The sequence below is a fragment of the Artemia franciscana genome, chromosome 1 (assembly GCF_032884065.1).
Source record: "Artemia franciscana chromosome 1, ASM3288406v1, whole genome shotgun sequence".
In the NCBI taxonomy this organism is placed as follows: domain Eukaryota; kingdom Metazoa; phylum Arthropoda; class Branchiopoda; order Anostraca; family Artemiidae; genus Artemia; species Artemia franciscana.
In genome coordinates, this window is record NC_088863.1 from 24,038,058 (window position 1) to 24,059,154 (window position 21,097).

The 21,097-nt window shown below is 36.9% G+C and overlaps 1 protein-coding gene across 1 annotated transcript in view; it reads right to left on the reverse strand.

Moving 5' to 3' along the window:
• The window catches only part of LOC136027209 (uncharacterized), a 119,866-nt gene that overhangs the window by 87,628 nt on the left and 11,141 nt on the right, over nt 1-21,097 (reverse strand). Inside the window, exons 2-3 of the mRNA XM_065704237.1 lie at nt 11,875-12,063; nt 6,332-6,402 (exon numbers count right to left, since the gene is read on the reverse strand). Of these exons, the coding sequence (XP_065560309.1) occupies nt 6,332-6,402; nt 11,875-12,063 (260 nt within the window). The remainder of the gene's footprint in view (nt 1-6,331; nt 6,403-11,874; nt 12,064-21,097) is intronic.

Here is a 21,097-nt window from a genome sequence, read left to right on the forward strand (position 1 = left end):
AGAGTCATCCAGCTTAATAGCCTCATTTACAACATTTACTTGTGCTACTGACGTATTATTTTTTTTTAGACTAGCATACAAACTGTTTTCTCAGGTAATAATGTCATATTATTCTCGCTGCACCGTTGTAGAACATTATTTAGTATTTTTTTTACATTAAAAGGGCTGGGATTGGACAAAATACAATATCTAGTGGGGAGAAAAATTCATCCTTTTTTATTTTTTCAATGAAAATACAAAAATAAAGGCATTTTTAATGAAAATATCTCAAAAAGGTATCTTTCGAAAACCTACGAAGGGAGACAAAAAAAAAAATGAGCTGATCCCCCCTATAGCATTCTCCACTGACGAACCTCTAACACAATAAGGACAAAAGATCTAGCTTCAATTCTCTCTAACATTCATAAAACAGGAACAATTAATGGAGAGGTCTTAAAAATTCAGCTGAGCTGAAAAAAAGGGAATTATGTTAATATCATTGTCCCGCATCTTCAATTATCAAACAGTTCGTGGTAACGAAGTGTAGTAAGGAGCAACCCAGCTCAATAGTAAACAAAACTCTAAAAAATGGAATTTTGATACTAATATATACATCAAAAGAATTCGATTTTTATGCTGATTTTAAATATATAGATTCCATCAGATTTAGTCTTACTTATCAAAAGGTATGAGCCTCATAAAATTTACCCTATTTTGGAAAATAGGAAGAAACACCCCCTAAAAGCCAGAGAATCTTCTCGGAAATCACACCATCGTATTCAGCATATCAGAAAACCCTACTGTAAGAGTTTCAAGCTTCTATCTATCTTGTTTGTTTCTTTTTTCCAGGGCTGATCGTATCGACCAAGTGTTCCTATAATGTCAAGATAGGGCTCATTCTAGCGGAAATTCAAAGTTCTAGTGCCCTTTTGAAGTTATTGGAGTTACGCTAAAGTTTGATTCTTTGTCACAACTCTACTTTTTATAAATAATAAAAAAAACTTGAGCGGAAAGAGCGAGGCGCTGAAGAGGGGACAACCCTTTTCACACATGGAATAATTTATATTCGTTTTAAATTTCGCTCCTTAATAGCAGTTAAAAGAAAAACTTGTTTTTTTAATGTAATTTTTGATCGTTTTAGAATTAATACATGTTTTGATTTTGGCTCACCGCACATGAATATTGAAAACAAAATATGCATATTAGTATATACAAGTTTTGCAATTTCTCTTAGTTTTGATCGGACGATTTTGAGAAAAAAAAGGTGGGGGAACAGGCCTAGTTAGAAGTACTGTGGGAGATTAAGTCGTCCCCAAAGACATAGTTATTAGGGTTTTTGACCATGCTGAACAGATTGGCTATCTCAAAATTTTGATCCGGTGAGTTTGGGAAAAAATGAGCATTGGAGAGGGCCTAGGTGCCCTCCAATTTTTGGTTACATAAAAATACAACTAGAACTTTTTAATTTTTTTTTACGAACGTTTTTATTAGTAATAAATTTAAGCAACTTACGAACTAACTAACATAACATATTTCTTTATTTTTTATTTTTTTACGTATGTGAGGGGGTTTGTCCCCTCATCAATACCTGGCTCTTTACACTAAAGAAATTACTAAGGGAATTACGCTAAATACTTTAGCGTAAAGAGCAAAGTATTGTGGAGGAGACGGACCCCGTTATGTGCATAATATTTTCTATTCGCTTTAAGTTTTAATGCTGCTCCTTACTTCCATTTGAAAAAAACTTTTTATTTATTTTCTCATTGTTTTTTTTTTAATAATGCTAGAAAGTAATTGTAATTTTCCCCCAAATCTGCAGCCGGCCACCACCATGCCACTGATCAATTGCTCGTACCTTTCACCTCCTTTGCGCACCTTCCACCTCCTTCTCAGACAAGGGATTCCGAACCTTCCCCACAAATCAATCAACTATTTATATCTTTAACGTAAATGGTTTATCTTTGCTTACCACTTCTAGTTGTCACAGTGATCCTCCAGATGTCTTATACATTCATTTCGGTATTACATTCATTCGGTAGTCTCAGACCCGAAATAAATGACGCGCATGTTGAACCAAATGAAACTCTGTAGATACGGTGACTGCAGGGCTGGTACCAAGGCAAAAAGGAGAAAACTACTTGTGTTTAATCCCATTCCCGTGGTTGTAACTAACAGAGATTAGTTCCCATTAGATCCCATTCAGAGATCCCATTAGTAAGCACAAACCAAGTAATAGAAAGTAATAATGTAATTTTTGATCGTTTTAGAATTAATACATGTTTTGATTTTGGCTCACCGCACATGAATATTGAAAACAAAATATGCATATTAGTATATACAATTTTGCAGTTTCTCATAGTTTTGATCGGACGATTTTGAGAAAAAAAAGGTGGGGGAACAAGCCTAGTTAGAAGTACTGTGGGAGATTAAGTCGTCCCCAAAGACATAGTTATTAGGGTTTTTGACCATGCTGAACAGATTGGCTATCTCAAAATTTTGATCCGGTGAGTTTGGGAAAAAATGAGCATTGGAGAGGGCCTAGGTGCCCTCCAATTTTTGGTTACATAAAAATACAACTAGAACTTTTTAATTTTTTTTACGAACGTTTTTATTAGTAATAAATTTAAGCAACTTACGAACTAACTAACATAACATATTTCTTTATTTTTTATTTTTTTTACGTATGTGAGGGGGTTTGTCCCCTCATCAATACCTGGCTCTTTACACTAAGGAAATTACTAAGGGAACTACGCTAAATACTTTAGCGTAAAGAGCAAAGTATTGTGGAGGAGACGGACCCCGTTATGTGCATAATATTTTCTATTCGCTTTAAGTTTTAATGCTGCTCCTTACTTCCATTTGAAAAAAACTTTTTATTTATTTTCTCATTGTTTTTTTTTAATAATGCTAGAAAGTCTTGCATCCATTTCAAAAAAATTTCCCCCTCATGATAAATTCCACCATGAAAAGATCCTCCCACGTAACGTCCTCCCCCCACACATCCCCACCCTAAAGCAAAAAAGTTCCCCTGAAAACGACTGTACGATTTCCAATAACCATTTCGGTATATAAACAAAGGCGAAAGTATTTAACTTGCAGCCCCTCCCCCGGGGACTGTGGGGTATTAAGTGGTCTCCAAAGACATAGTTTTTAGGTTTTTTTTACTATGCTGAACAGAGTGGCTATCTCAAAATTTTGATCCAGTGACTTTGGGAAAAAATGAGCATGGGAGGGGACCTAGGTGCCCTTTGATTTTTTGGGCACTTAAAAAGAGCACTAGAGCTTTTAATTTACGTTAGAATGAGTCCTTCTGTGACATTCTGAGAACACTGGGTCAATACGATCACCTCTGGGAAAACGAGAGCTAAGAGCTTATATGGCACTTGTGACGGGGCAAGAAGAGCTAAGAGCCAAGATATCATATGGTATGAGCTCTAACAAAATCCTATGAATCAATAGATTGATTTAAAAGGAAAATAAGAGGCATAATGCCGATCAGGATTTAAAATAAGAGCTCTGAGTCACGATGTCCTTCTAAATTCTCAGCCACTCGTAAGTTACAAATACCTAATTTTTTCTATATTTTTCCTCTCCCTTTAGCCCCCCAGATGTTTGAATCCGGGAAAACGACTTTATCAAGTCAATTTGTGCAGGTCCCTGACACGCCTACCGATTTTCATCGTCCTAGGACGTTCAGAAGCACCTGACTCACCAAATCACTGAACCCCTGCCCCCAACTCCCCCAAAGAGAGCGAATTCAGTAAGGTTCCGTCAATCACGTATCAAGGAGATTTGCTTATTCTCTCCACCAAGCTTCATGCCGATTCTTCCACTCCAAGTTTTTTCCAAGATTTCCCCCTCCAACTCCCCTAAATGTCAAATATCTGGGCGAGATTTGAAATAAGAGCTCTGAGACATGAATTTCTTCTAAATATCAAATTTCATTAGGATCTGATCACCTATTCGTAAGATAAAAATACCCCAATTTTCCCACTTTTCAAGAATTCTGGTTTCCCCCTCCAACTTCCCCCAATGTCACAGGATCTGGTCGGAACGTCAAATTATAGCTTCAAAGCACAAGATCCTTCTAAATATCAAATTTCATAAAGATCTGGCCACCCTTTTGTAAGTTACAAATACCTCAATTTTCAAAATTACCCCCCCCCCCCCCGCACTCCACCAAAGAGAGCAGATCCGGTCCGGTTATATCAGTCACGTATTTTAGACAGGTTTTTATTCTTCCCATCCAGTTTCATCCTGATTTCACCGCTTTAAGTATTTTCTAAGATTTCCGGTCCCCCCCAACAGCCTCCCCCTAATTACGATGGATCCAGTTGAGATGTAAAATAAGAGATCTGAGTTACGAGGTTCTTCTAAACATGAAGATTCATGAAGATCCGATCACTCCTTCGTAAGTTAAAAATACGTCATTTTTTCTAATTTTCAGAATTAACCTCCCCCTTCCCCTAATAGAGCGGATCCGTTCCAATTATTTAAATCACGTATCTAAGACTTCTGCTTATTTTTACCACCACGTTTCATCCCAATCCCTCCAATCTAAGCGTTTTCTATGATTTTAGGTTCCCCCACCCCAAAATCCTCCCAATTTCACCAGATCCGATGGGGATTAAAAATAAGAGCTTTAAGACACGATATCCTTCTAAATGTCAAATTTCATTGAGATCCGATCACCGGTTGGTAAGCTATAATTACCTCATTTTTTCTAATTTTTCAGAATTAACACCCCATCCTCCCCCAACTACCCCAAAGAGAGCGGATCCGTTCCAGTTATGACAATCATGTATCTAGGACTTGTGCTTATTTTTCCCACCAAGTTTCATCCCAATCCCTCCACTCCAAGTGTTTTCCAAGTTTTAGGTTTCCCCTCCCAACTCCACCCCAATGTCACCAGATCCGGTCGGGATTTAAAATAAGAGCTCTGAGACACGCTATTCTTCTAAATATCAAATTTCGTTGAGATTCGATCATCCGTTCGTAAGTTAAAAATACCTTATTTTTTCTAACTTTTCAGAATTACCCCCTCCCCCCAACTACCCCAAAGAGAGTGGATCCGTTCCGTTTATGTCAATCATGTATCTAGGACTTTTGCTTATTGTCCCCACCAAGTTTCATCCTGATCCCTCCACTCTAAGTATTTTCCAAGTTTTAGGTTTCCCCCTCCCAACTCCCCCTCCCAATGTCACCAGATCCAGTCGAGATTTAAAGTAAGAGCTCTGAGAAACGATATACTTCTAAATATCAAATTTCATTGAGATCCATTCACCCGTTCGTAAGTTAAAAATACCGCATTTTTTCTAATTTTTCAGAATTAACACCCCATCCTCCCCCAACTACCCCAAAGAGAGTGGATCCATTCCAGTTATGACGATCATGTATCAAGGACTTGTGCTTATTTTTCCCACCAAGTTTCATCCCGATCATCCCGACTCTAAGTGTTTTTCAAGATTTTAGGTTTCCCCCTCCCAACTCCCCCCAATATCACCAGATTCGGTCGGGATTTAAAATAACAGCTCTGAAACGCGATATCCTCCCGAAAATCAAATTTCATTAAGATCTGATCAACCGTTCGTAAGTTAAAAATACTTCAATATTTCAATTTTTTTCGAATTAACGGCCCCCTCCCCTCCAGATTGTCAAATCGGGAAAACGACTATTTCTAATTTAAGCTGATCCGGTCCCTGATATGCCAGCCGTATTTCATCATCCTAGCTTACTACCAAGCTAATACCAAGTGCCATAAGAAAATAGTAAAATAAATAAATAAACACGGATCCGTGATCTGTCTTCTGGCAAAAAACACAAAATTCTACATTTTGTTTATAGCAGCTTCAAATTTCTACAGCAGGGTTGTCGAATACGCTGAATTTCAATCTAATGGTGTGATTTTTGTTAAGATTCTATGACTTTTAGGGGTTGTTTTCCCCTATTTTCTAAAATAAGGCAAATCTTCTATGGCTCTTAACTTTTGATGGTTAATACTAAACTTGATGAAACTAATATATTTAAAATCAGCATTAAAATTCGATTCTTTTGATGTGACTATTCACATATTATTAAAGTTCCGTGTTTTAGAGTCACGATTACTATTGAGCCAGGTCGCTCCTTACTACAGTTCGTTACTACAGACTGTTTGATAGCCTACTAAATAATCTAGAACTAATCCTCCTGGTGGGAACACTATAATAATAATAATAATTTAATAATAATAATAATTTATTCCAGAAAAAAAACCCGTGGGCCATAGGAAAATAACATAATACACAAACAACAAATTAACTACATTAAATTAAAACTATTTAAAGAATACTACCGTAATTAATCGAAGACTTACTTTTTTGTTGCCAAAGAACAAATTTTCAAATGTACCATTAAGTAATTGTCGGCTCCAAATGCGATCAGTCCCTAAAATAGAAGTTAAAATTACACATTTTAACGCACATGTTTAAGGGCGTTCATGCACAGGCCAAGGTGTTTCATTTGCTGGAAAGGGCCGGTAATTCATTTCCCCTTTAATAAGCTAAACACTAGTAAAGATGCTGAAAATCAAGAGTTGTTGACTGTCCTTCTAGGACAAAGGGCTGTAAACAAAGATTAGAGTATATTATTGTAATTTAGATAATTTAGACACGAAAAATCGACATTTAATCATTTTGATCCAAAGACATACCTGAAGTCAAAACAAAAATCGGTTTTGAGTGTAGGGTCAATGAAATTACTTAAAAGTATCAAATAATATACAGTATTTAATAAATCCGTTGATTTTTGAATTGAAAAGGGAATAGTTGTGGGAAAAGTCAAATCATGGCATTTTTCAATCATTTCTTTTTTGGACATCACTAAATTACGGAATTCAGCAGGTAGTTGTATACGTCCTGAAATTGAGTCTACTGGGACCTTTCCGTTTCCAATTGCCAGCAATTGATCTGAAAATGTTTGACCAGAGTCATCGTTTTGCAATCGGACACGCATATTCGTAGTTAATTTTAATGTCTTTACGTGTGCCCATAAATTAGAATTTTTCAGGCAAGCATTCATTTCATCTGCAGGGGTTGATCTAGGTATTATAGGTAATGTTTGCCTGAAATCTCCCGCAAGCAATATTAATGTGCTGCCAAAGGGTTTCGTATTCCCTCGCAAATCTTTCAAATATTGATCCAGAGCCTCGAGCGATTTTTCGTGTGCCATTGTGCACTCGTCCCAAATAATAAGTTTGCATTGCTGCAACACTTTACCCATCCCAGATGATTTGGAAATATTGCACGTGGGAGTTTCTGTAGAAAGCAAATTCAGAGGCAATTTCAAAGCGGAATGAGCAGTTCTTCCACCAGGCAGCAACGTTGCGGCTATTCTGGAAGACGCAATTGCCAACGCTACATCATTTTTTGATCAAATTGATGCCAGAATCAGTTTTATCACAAACGTTTTACCAGTACCTCCTGGCGCATCCAAAAAGAAAATTTCTCCAACGTTGTTATCGACACAATGCATTATCGTATCATAAATGTCTTTTTGTTCCGACGTTAACTTATGAATGTTATTTTGTACCTACGACAATAGATCACTCGTGCTGTAACTTTGTTCACCATCCAATTCTACACATGTCGAAAGAGCAGCGGTACGATTAGGTGAAGGCATTCCCAAATCCTGAAGAGGTTTGTTTGCAATACATACGCACAAATCTTCTATAATAACTAAAGTGTAGTTATAAATTTCTGATGTAAAATCAAAAGTCACATCTGACGTCTCCAACCGTTTTCGATGGAGTATATCACAGGACATTTTCGATTTATACTTTTCCCATAACTCTGTAGGAGCTGAAGGAGAGCAAGTTGTTAGTGTGATACATGTATAGTACCGTTTACATTTCTCAAATACTCAAAGGACATCGGACCAGGTACATTCACCAAAAGCAGAAGTAGAAAGAAGCATTTATGTTGATTGGGGTGAACGGTGTAGAGTCTTCCTATCGTGGTATTTTTGAAGATGGTAGGCTGGCCATTGACTGACTTAATGTGTTTTCGACGTTCAAATACTTCATTTTTAGAATTCCACGCGTAATACGAAGGCACTTCAGTATACAGCAGTTTTTTTGCAAAAGAATCATTTTTGTATAGCGAAAAGAAAGTAATTAACTATGTATCCAGTGGATTCAGGGCTCTTTGTTGCACGTTGGATTCCGAAAAATAAATACGTTGACCATTCTGTAAATGTACCGCTAAGTGAACAACAGGTGGACTAAGTTCATGTATCGGAAATGAAAGAATTCGCCAAACAGCTTCATTACTGCTTATGTATCTTCCAGCCTGATATTGTACGATTTCGTCCATATCTTTGATTTCGGACTGCAAGCCAAAAACTGCCATGTCACTGCCTTTGTTGACGTATTTACATATGTATTTGATTGCCTTCATTGAGTTACAGTATTCAACGTTTATGTGTGCATTAAATGTTTTTGATAATAGTGGGGAATATGGAACAACCCACTGGTTATCTACTTCGATGGTGGTACCGTTACGCTTCTTTATTATTGCTGTTTTACCGCCATCTTCAGTAGATTTTCTTCTATATTGTGGGTAACCATCATTCCCAGTAATTGTGTTGGGTACTAACAGTCGAGGATATTGCTTTGTGCACCTTCCTTTGGCCATGCATGGTGAATTTTCGTTCAGTGCACCGCAAGGTCCATGTATCATATGTTTTACAACAATATCATGTAACTCTTTATCGACATTTTCATCAGGTATTTCAGCAGAAATCACATCATCAATTTCGTTCGAAGTAATTTTTTTATGTAGCCAGATTAGTATATGTGCGTGTGACAAACCTCGTTTTTGCCATTCCACTGAGTACATGCAGCAACGCACTGACCCAAACACTTCAAGTTTTACTATGTAGTTTATCAGTGATTTCAACTTTTGCCTGAAGCCAAGAGCCGTAATGTCATGTCTATGAACCGCCGATTGTCCTTGAAGTAAAATCTTCTGTATCTCGTCCCAAGATTGATTACATGTAAATGTAATAAATAAATCTGGACGACCATAGAGACGAACATACGCAATAGCATCTTGAGCATATTCATGCATATGACGGGGACTGCCAGCATATGACGAAGGTAAAATTGTTAATCTTCCAACGTTTGTGGTATTACCGTCATTTACAATTGCATGTCGCAAATGAATGTATTGTTCAGAGCGGAGCTTGGTCTGATTCAGGCGGATATATAGCAAACGTTCTGATTCAATTTTAGCATACATATCAACGACATATTGATGAAACAATTGACGGCATTTTAAAATATAATTTTCCTCATCCTGCCGAATCATTAGTCTATAGGAATAATAATGCATTGCACTGCATTTCTTATTCATTTCTTTGCTAGTGGCTGGATTAATCAATTTAATATTAAAGTGATAGCCGTCGGCTCCATCCCAAAAAAATGATAGGATATTGTAGGGCATCTTAGCATCGATGAGTTTAAGCAATTCTTAACAACTGAGCGTTTCGCTTACGAAGAATAAGATCTCGAGGTAAAAACTGATCACCCACCATAACGATTGCCACTTCGTCGATAGTTGGAGCATAGTATCTACGCAAATGTTGGCCAGGAGGCGTTTTGTCAGCGGAAATAACAATTTTATGCGTATCAGTAGGCATCAAATCGATGGCTGTTTTGAACAGACGCACAAAATTATTATTTTCGTGGAAAAAAATGTTGCAATTAGGAAACGATTGTCCTTTCAACGTCGGGATAAATTTCGCAACGTGCATTCAATTCAGAATTTCTATCACTGATGAAGTACAATTGTAAAAATTATGCTTCTTGCCTGAGAATGGTAGAAGGGTCCCTGCTCTATGATAAGTTTGCCCTTTTACTTTGAAAGTAGACATAAATTAATCTGAATTTTCGATTTGGTCTCCAAACGACGTCATTTGGAAACATGAGTTATATTCTCTGATTTGTGATAAAAAACGCTTAGATTCTGACGTAGTTCCAGTAAGGAAAGTCTTCAATGGCTCTGGTGGTGCAGCCAATAGAGGAAGTTTAACTTTTCCTGAGGCGCAACACATTCACATTGTTTCACCATTGAATTTGAAGGCCTTGCAATAGGGACAAATTTTAGACATAGTCCCAATTTGAACACATCTACTCAAGCTATAATCATCGACTGGGCTGTACCTGAATGCCAGGCGATAACTTTCAGGTTGCTCTGATTCCTCGGCACGCTTTCTTTTCTTACTTTCTCTATCAGCAGCAAGCCTGATTTCTTGCTGTTCTCGTGATTCCTCGGCACGCCTTCTTTTTTCAATTTCTCTTTTAGCAGCAAGTCTGGTTTCATGTTGCTCTGGTAGTTCCTCGGCAAGCCTTATTTTTTCAATTTCTCTTTTAGCAGCAAGTCTGGTTTCATGTTGCTCTGGAAGTTCCTCGGCATGCCTTCTTTTTTCACTTTCTCTTTTAGCAGCAAGTCTGGTTTCATGTTGCTCTGGTAGTTCCTCGGCAAGCCTTCTTTTTTTACTTTCTCTTTTAGCAGCAAGTCTGGTTTCGCGTTGCTCTGGTAGTTCCTCGGCACGCTTTCTGTTCTCTCTTTCTCTATCAGCCTCAAACCTGTTTTCTTGCTGTTCTTTTGATTCCTCGGCACGCTTTCTTTTCTTACTTTCTCTATTAGCAGCAAGTTTTTTGGCATACCGAGACACTCAAAGAGAAAGCGACCGGGACACAAGGAATGTTCGATTAGCAATCACCATCAACAAAGCACCGGGACACAGGGAATATAAATGACGACCGGAACACTCAATGAGAAATTACAGACCGGGACACCGGAACACAAATGACGACCGGGACAAAAATGACGACCGGGACACCGGGACACAGGGAATATAAATGACGACCGCGACACTCAAAGAGAAATAACAGACTGGAACACCGGGACACAAATGACGACCGGGACACAGGGAATATAAATGACGACCGGGACTCAGGGACACAACTACAACGGGGACGCCGGGGGGCACAGGGGGATGTATAAATGACGACGGGGACACAGGGAATGTTCGATTAGCAATCACCATCAACAAAGCTGAAGGGCAATCATTAGAATAGTGAGGTATAAATCTGAATACAGATTGTTTTTCCCATGGACAATTATATATTGCATGTTCAAGAGTCGGTAAACCTAACAATCTATTTATATGCACAGACAATGGGACAGCCAATAATGTTGTATATTCGCAAGTTTTACGTAGTTAAAAATATATATATATATCTATCTAGATTCACAGGTGGGACACAGGGACACAACTACAATGGCGCGTAACTAATATGGCGCGTAACGACTTACGCGCGGGGGGGGGGGGGGGTTCTTGGGGGGCGCAAAGCACCACCCTAACAGCTAGTAACACATAAAAATAAGTTGTCTGTGGGTTATGTCTGTCGAGTGACGTCATGTCATCATGTCGTCATTTGGTTAGTTGTCGTCATGTTTAATATGACGATGACGTCATTAAAGGTATTTAAGAAAATCGTTCAAAGACAAATTTTTAATTGTAAGAAGACTGTTGTAAGAAGGCTGTTGGGGTGGCATGAAAGCGCCACCCCAACAGCTATTTTATCATATTTTTTTTTCATTTCATTAGTATTAATCGAACTTTACTTCCCAAGTGTCTATTATATAGCCGATAAGCACTGAAATATCTTATCATTATTAGTACATCTTGTTTACGAAATTCTTTAGTCTGTCATTTATGACATGACCAGCAAGTCGGTTTCAGCTCGGTTTATTTTTTTTACTTTGTTCCGCAGGTGGTTTCAAACCTTTCTTCAGCACAACATGACAAAAGAGAAGTCATTATGCAGCTTTATAGAGCATAAAAAGTTACCTTTAAAGTAGACTTCCTCTTGGCAGTTCAAGGAAACGTTTTCTCCCAAGTGCCCCACAAAATACTGGCTATCATCGTCCCAAGTGCCATGATACAAAGTAACACGATCGATCCAAGCGAAAATGTAATTCGGATTGACATTTTGAGAAAACAGTTCTTCTTTCCAATTTTTACCTGGTTTTGCTGACACTAAAAAAGTTATGTACTTGTTAATTAAACGAAGCACACTCAAGAACTAAGCTTAGGTTAGATCTCAGAAACCGGTTTCATTGCCGCAAAGAGAAGTCAAAAGGGTGATAGAATGCATCGGACTTGAATAATTTTGTCTATAAATATGCAAATTAGGGGGGATTATGGACATGGTCCAAATGCTCACCCCCTTAATGTACAAATACATAGTGCAAATAATATTAAAGGTTACATGAAGGTTATGTTCATTAGGATTAACCTAACTTCATTTCTTGGGTCTGTTTCGTTTAATGAAAAAAATTCATTATTACCAAAGACTAAAAATGTTAAATAAAAGAAAAACTTGACGTCAACGAAAAAAACATAATCACAGTGCTTTTATTAATGACTGCTATTTATTATCTATCTTAGGGTTTCGTGTTTAAATTCAAAAATATAATTGAGCGCAGTGGCGCTTGTTCTCGCTCTGTACGCTCTGTATCACAAGGGCGCAATGCCATTTGTTACAAAGAAATTATAGCAGAAGAAGCAGCGATTCAATAAATTTACTATTTTAGCCTACTTAAAAATGAGGTATCACTTTTGAAGTCGTATCCAGAGGGTGACCTGGGTTCTACCCCCTCCCCCAAAATTTCAGTCCGACACGTAAAAACGTAACAAAAATGCAAATAAACGAACATTTTTCAAGTTTCTTTTTGTAAAAACCTCCCCCCCACGCCAAAAAAAATATTTACCTCCCTTAAACAAGACTCCTGGATACGCCTATAATCCTTACGTATACAGACACATATAATTTTCAAATGGTATAAATTATTCAGACCATAAAAATTACTTCTGACTAAAAAAAACTGTTTTTTGAGAAATTAGTTATAAATGTTTATGAAATTCTAGATAAGTTTAGCTAACACTATAATTTAAACTGACATTTTTTTCTAATAAAAAGAACTATTGTTTCAGCAATAAATATTCAAAAAGCTTATTTTTGTAACTAATTTCCCATAGTACAACCTTTTTCCCTGTCCCCTTGAAGTTTCGAGCACTCCTCCTGCATTCCTTCTTCTGATTAAACAGCTGTAGAGCCTGATCTGACAACTCAAATTTGTTGACAAGAAAACGAAATGTTAAAAACTGTTAAACATTTAGAAATCTAGAAATGTCTCCAGGCCAAAGAAAAGAAAATTAATTAAGCGATTCAATTAAAAACAAATGACAAGAGAGTAAAAGCCTGATAGAATTCTTTGGCAAATGAAAAACCGATTTTTCGGTTTGTATACCAAGGATACAAAGCTATAATGGTCCAGAACTAATAAATTTGAAAGATGTCAAAAATGAAGAGGGGGGGGGTAATTTGAAATTTTATAAGCAATACTTTTGAAGGTCAAATATGAAAATTATATTTTTTTCCCCGATAAGCAGTTGGACAATTTTACCCCCAATAAACAAAACTTTGCATATTTCCATTTATTTCCCCGAAACTCCCTGTGGTTTGATAAACAAATCTGAAGACTGGGAAATCTTTATGTTTATACACCTGAAAATTGTATCATGGTTAAAATTGTATAATGGATCATGCAAGGTTGCAGCAGTAATTGCAAAAGACGAACGTTAAATACGGTTAGAATACTTGGGACAACGACAATCAGAACAATTCAAAATTATAATCGAAGAACAAAGAAATACACGGTTAGAAGATAAGCTCTATTGAGAATTAAAACAAGTCAAAGACCAAAGTGAAGAACAGAGAAATGTGTGGTTGCAAGACATACGACAACGAGGAAAAGAACGAACTACAAATGAAAGTGAAGAAAAAAGAAATATGCGATTAAAAGATATGCTACAGCAAGAATAAAGAAATATATAATTAGAAGATAAGCAGCAGCAAGAATTACAAGCGACAATAAAAATTAGAAGGTGTCAAAAATATTTTTGAAAATTGGAATCTCGGGATTTTGACCCGGAGCAACATGCATCACAAGTTTCAGGAAATTCGTTCAGAGCTTTAATTTTTAGTCAAAGTTCATATTAATGAAGCCATATTTTCAGCGCATTTCAAGAGAATAAATACCACCATTTCAAATCCTAGGAGTGATCTTACGATTTTATATCCATGGCACATGCAAGATTAAAAAGGGAACATATCTAAGCATAAAATACCATGCGTAATAAGTCTATTTACAAAAGGCGTTTCAAGCAGTTTAGTAAAGTCTAGGGGACGAATAAATAACCGAGACTATTAACTGTTACAAAACCAATCCGAGCAGCCAAGGTTAAAGTTACTGAAGAAAAATGTCTGAAGTACTGATAAAATAAAATAAAGAATAAAGAAATATATACATTTAGAATACTTACGCCAGCGACGAATACAACGAGTCAAAAACTGATGAGAAGAACAAAGAAATGCAGAAGAAAATAAATATAAGTCAAGCATAAAAGCAAAGAAATATAGAAATATGCAATTACAAGACATGCAACAACGAAGAGCAGAACAGAGAGCATAAAAATGAAAGCAAAGAGCAAAGGAACATGCAGTTAAAAGACATGCCCGAGCGAGAACAAAAAATATCCGGTTAGAAGATTCACAGCAGCGAGAATTACAAGTGACACAGAGAATAAGAACGAGCAAAAAGGAAGGGCTCCTTCATTTTTCTGAGGAAATAGGAGCAAACAAAGCTGATTTATTTGGATGTTGCTACTATACTATATATAATAGTTATATTCATTTATATACAGCAATATCTTAAATAGATATCATAAATTTTTCGTTCAGTTGGAAACAATAAGTCTTAAAAAATAAACATGTAACTTAATGTCAAAAGTCCTGTACTGAGCCCTTTCAGGCATTGGCCTGGGTATACACGCCTATTTTCTCTTTGAACTGATTCGGTCAAACAGTTTTAAACAAAATTGGTTCTTCAAACAAAAATAAGCAACTATATTAAAAAAAAATAGTAGAAGTAAAATTAAATTATCAACCAAGCGTAAAGCTACCATAAATCACCATCAATAATAAATGAAACCAAAAACAAAGTGAAACTCCAATAAATGACCGAGTCAAAATCAAAACAAACAGGAATTAACATGAGTAGGGCTGACAACCCCCATATGGCTAATAGTCCAAGAGGCCAGTACCCCCCAGATGGGACTATACTGCAAGCAGCCAGTGCATTTGGAATTACCAACCCCAGGTACCCGGTTGGCCAAGCATCTGGTATTTCGTATTTATGCTTTTTGTGGATGAAACATTGCCATGAATACAAGTAGCCAATACTCCCACCATTCTTGCGACACCCATAGCGTTGTCTCAGCTTCCGGTGATAAGAATTTTTCCAGGAAACATCGCTTGCTGTGTGTTATTTCTCGGTAAAATGGGCCTTTGGATACAATTTGCCAGTTCTCGGTATCTTGTGTAAGACTTCATGTGATGGATAATGTTGAATGCCCAAATATTTGATATAATAGAATAGAAAGTGAACCAGGTGATTATCCTTAGACAAATTGATTTTATAAACCTGGACCTACTGGGGACGGTAAAGACCAGTATCCAAACTAAATAGGAGCATTTACTGAATGGTATGTGTTTGTGGAGCATATATGATCGTAAGTTAAAAGAAACACCTTTCCCAACTAGCCACTCTTAAGCTATTGAACTCAATCCGTAGAATATTTTTGAACATGAAGCTTCAGGGAACGGTAAGGAACAATGTCAAAACTAAAAGAGGGGATTTACTGAATTTTCTGTGTCTTTATATCTTATATAATCAGTAGTTTTAAAAAACACCCCACCAAACTAGCCATTCTTGAACTATTGAATCCAATCTAAGGAATATTTTCGAATCTGGACCTTTAGGGAAGGTAAAGAGCAATACCAAAACTAAAAAGCGCATAAAAATTACGTTTGATGTTTTAAGAGCTAAGTCCTTGAGGCAAATATTATTTATTTTTAATTCTGAACATTTGATTATTTTTTTTTTACTTGGAATTGTTTCGGACTCTAAAATTGTTTGGATTGCTCGACTATGCTAAATAGTATTTGTAGCTCTGATGAATAATCCAGAACAGCTTGAGCTTGGGGTTGCCAGGGTCAATAGTAGAATGTTAAACTTTATGCAGCTAAAATTACTAATTTTTAGTAGATACAATTAGAAAGATTGACCAAGTTCCAAAACGAATATTTCTTCTAAGGTTGCGATGGACGAATCTAGATTCACTGTGCCAAAAACAGTAGAATGTGAGTACTCCAAAATTATGAAGAAATTACGTCCACACCCAATTTCATTGGCACAAGCTGTGAATTTTGTTCTTTGCCCAGATAACACTTCTGACCTGGAAGACCTGCCGAGTGAAGATGAAAACCCATCTGATCCATAATATGTTCCTCCTGATGAAGCTTTAGAAGAAATGATCGAAGCTGAAATAGAAACCGGCCAAATTAAGCTAATGGAGGTAAGGAAATTCTACCACAAACTTCAAGTATTCCCACTTCAAAACCCATGAGACGACGAGGCATTGCTACGAGGAAAGTATCTTTTACAACACTAGACACTCTGTGGAAAGAGCATCTTCGAGTTGACGAAGAAATGAGCGGCAAGATTGGAATATGTTGGGTTGTTTTTTGAGAACGAAGAAATAAGCCACATACGCAACAAGACGAATATATATGCCATGAAGAAAACTAACGCAGCTACTGTTCAAACAAAACTCTTAACTAACGTCCCTAGATAGAGAAGGTTCGAACGAACTACACTAAGATACATCCAAAAAACGCCAGGTTATTGATGAGAAAATAGTTCCCACAAAAAACCGCATAATGCGAATACAATTTCATATCCAGAGCAGGAATAAGTGGATTTGTGTCTGGGATATAAATGTGCACTGGCAAGGAATCAGTTGATAGAAGCGACTTGGGGGCTAGTGCTGATTTTGCTATCTCACTTGCGAGGGGAAAGCTAGACCACTTGAGCTTCAAACTCTTTTACGACAACTAGTCTTCGTCACTAGACCTGGCCCAGACCCCAAATGACAAGGAAATACTAACACTGGCTACAGCTACCATAAACAGGTTAAAAGGCTGTGCCTTAAAGCTAGAATGCAAAATAAAAGCGCAAGGAAGAGGCTCTTATGACAAGCGGGTGGAAACTCGGTCGAATGTTGTAACGGTGAAGCGATATGTTAACAAACTGGTTCATTTGATATCAACATATGCAGCTATGAATCCTGAAGATACCTATGAGAGGTGGGATGGTAAGCGAAAAGGGCGTATAGAAGTGAAGAGACCACATTGTGCGAAAAAATGCAATTGCTTTAAGGGCGGTTTCGATCTTGCCGATGCTAAAAGAACTGTACAGAATTGACTTCAAGTCTCGAAAACAAGTGGTACATACAAATTTTTCTTTTCGTCGTTTAACCTTTCCACCGTAAATGGATGGATGTTTTACTTCTGGAGAAAACACACGAGCCTACTGCAATTCAAAACGAGCGTTGCAAGTGCCTTACTGTCTGGCGCATCCTAAGCAACACCTAAGAGAGGTAGACCAGTCAAAAAAGCTCTTAACCAAAAGAAAAAAAAATATATATTTGCCACCCATAAAATTACAATGAATAGAGAGAAATGAGACAATTGGCATTTTTTTTATTATTTTTTTTTTTATTTAAAATCCCTCAATATCTGTTCTGTCCTAGAAACATTCGAATGAAGGAGTCTATGTACTCGCTTGATCATGGCAAACATTTGTATGAGAATTTGAATGGGTTACTGCAAGAAAATATTACTGATGATAATAAATTTAATATCGATCCAAATTTAGCCGATAAGAGGTTAAAATAAGGGCACCTTTTCAACCCGCGGATTTGGAAGCATATCATTAGCATCCGCGGTGCTTTGTGTTAGGTACAGGGTTAACATATGGTAAAAAAAAAATCACTAGATTCTTGAAAAATAATTACTAAATCTGCACATAAATCACTAGATTATTGATTAGAAATCACTAGAAACCACTAGATTTATAATACTCTTTATCAATAAAATTGATACTTGTTTTGTTTCTTTACCATGTTCTATACAGGCTCACCAATAGAAAGGGGGTAAAGTCACCCCTTTTAGATTTAAAAGAATAGTTTTAGATTCATGCTGTTTTTCCTCAAAGAAAAAATTAACCTTTAAAGTTTAAAAAAGGCCTTTTCACAACTTCGTATATTCCTCCCAAACTCATTTTTTCCGAAGTCACGAGATCAACATTTTGAGATAGTTATCTTCTTCAACATAGTCAAAAAATATAATGACTATGTCATTGAAGACGACTTAATCCCTCATAGTCCCCAGGGGAAGGTCTGCAAGTTATGAACTTTGTCCATTGTTTACATATAGTATTGGTAATTGTTTTAAAAGTGTTTTAAATTGGTAATTCTTTTAATTGTTTTAAAAGTAGAATTGTGGCAAAGAGTCAAACTTTAGCGCAAAGAGCGAGGGATTGCGGAGGGGACAACCCATTTCATATACGGAGAAATTTCTGTTCGTTTTAAGTTTTAATGTCGCTCCTTACTTTCAGCTAAAAAAATTAGTTTTTTTATTTAATTTCTTAACGTTTTTGAATTAATGCATGTTTGGTTTTGGCTCTCCGCACATAAATTATTAAAATGAAATTTGTATATTAATTCTTTTTTTGGCTAAATGGCTTTCTCTTAGTTTTGATCAGACGATTTTGAGAAATAAGGGGTGGAGAAGGAGGTCTAGTTGCCCTCCAATTTTTCGGTTACTTAAAAAGGCAACTAGAACTTTTAATTTTTAACGAAAGTTTTTATTAGTAAAAAAATATACGTAGCTTAAGAATTAACTTACGTAACAAACTTTCATAATCTTATATTTTTATTATGTGTACGAGGGGGTTTGTACCCTCGCCAATACCTCGCTCTTTACACTAAATCGTAAGTTTGTCCCAATTCTTTAAGAATGACCCCTGAATCAGATAGGCCGTAGAATAAATAGTTGAAATTACTAAAAATACTTTAGCATAAAGAGCGAGGTATTTATCTCTTCCTAAATACCTCGCTCTTTATGCTAAAGTATTTTTAGAACCCCTCATATGCGTAATAATCTCTGTTCGTTTTAAGTTTCAATGCTACTCCTTCATTTCATTTGAAAAAAACGTTTTCATGTTTATTTTTCGTTGTTTTCTTATAGTAATGCTAGAAAATCCTGCGCCCTTTTCATTGAATTTTTCTTCCCCCATGACAGATTCCTCCAAGGAAAGATCCTCCAACATAGCCCCCTCTCCTCAACCCCACCCCCAAACAGAGTAAAATCCCCCTGAATACGTCTGTACACTTCCCAATAACCATTACTATATGTAAACACTGGTCAAAGTTTGTGAATTGCAGCGCCTCACCCAGGGATTGTGGGGGAGTAAGTCATCCCCAATTTGATCCGTTGACTTTGGGACAAAAATGAGCGTGGGAGGGGGCATAGATGCCCTCCAGTTTTTTGGTCACTTAAAAAGGGCACTAGAACTTTTCATTTCCGTTAGAATGAGCCCTCTTGCGACATTCTGGGAAAACTTGGTCGATACGATGACCCCTGGGAAAAAAAAACAAAAAAAAAAAAAAAAACAAATAAACACGCACCCGTGATTTGTCTTCTGGCAAAAAATACAAAATTCCACATTTTTGTAAATAGGAGCTTGAAACTTCTACAGTAGGGTTCTCTGATACGCTGAATCTGATGGTGTCATTTTCGTTAAGATTCTACGACTTTTAGGGGGTGTTTCCCCCTATTTTCTTAAATAATGCAAATTTTATCAGGCTCGTAACTTTTGATGGGTAAGACTAAACTTGATTATAACTTTTATATTTAAAATCAGCATAAAAATGCCATTCTTTTGATGTAGCTATTGATATCAAAATTCCATTTTTTAGGGTTTTGGTTACTATTGAGCCAGGTCGCTCCTTACTACAGTTCGTTACCACGAGCTGTTTGATACATTAGCGGTTTTAAGCCTTGGCAGGCAACAGGAGTGGTTGTGTTGTTTTACACTATTGTGGTGTACCACTTCCCTACATTACAAGACCTAAAACCACTACAAATCAATTATTAAACCAAGTTATTAATATGAATAATTAATTACAAATTATATACTTCCCACAATTGCTTGAGATTAAGCCATCATTTTCATCTTTTTTTCTTAGTAATTTTTATCTGATTTTCTCAACAGCTAAACTCAGATTACAGATCTTTTAGCCTTTTTTTAGCCTCGGGTATGACTCCAGCCAGGGGGTGAAAATGGGGTTACGTAAAACTGTAAGTAAAATTTTAATTTGTTCCATAAATAAATATAAAATTAATAATTCGGAGGTGAATGGTCCGGAATGAGTAGACTCTGTCTGTTTACCACGTGCCTCTGGTTAGAGGGTTTCTCCCTTATAGGCCAGAGGGGGCTAGTAGCAGCCACCTTGAATGTCTTGACTCTGAATGCATCTGCGTCAAAGAACTTACTCTCCGAAGAAATATTAATCAAGGACCACTTTGGACACAAGCATGCAAGATGACTGTCATCGTATGTTATGCCCGACCTACTATTCTGATCATGTGACTAAGGAGGATTTCTACTCTGCTTTATCCATCTGCCTTGCGACAGTCCCCTCATGATATAACTGTTCTCCTTGGTGACTTCAATATGAAAGTGTGTGATGATATGGGTGTAGGGTGTGGCACAGTTGGTCCTGTAACCCCCGACACAATTACCGGCAATGGGCTTCGTCTGCTTGAACTGTGCCAATCTTACGACCTTTGCATCGCAAACACCTACTTCCAACACAAAACTATTCATCAGTACACGTGGTACAGTAACAACAGTCATAAAAAGAAGATGATTGACTACGTCATTATTTCAAGCGCTGGAGATCATTGGTGAAGAATTGCAAAACTTACAGATCAGTAGAGCTCGGAAACAAACACCACAGGCTTTTGTGGGCCGATCTCCGGCTTCGCCTCCATGAACAAAGTCCGGAAAGAAAACCCCGTCGCTGCAGCTGTTGAGAGACT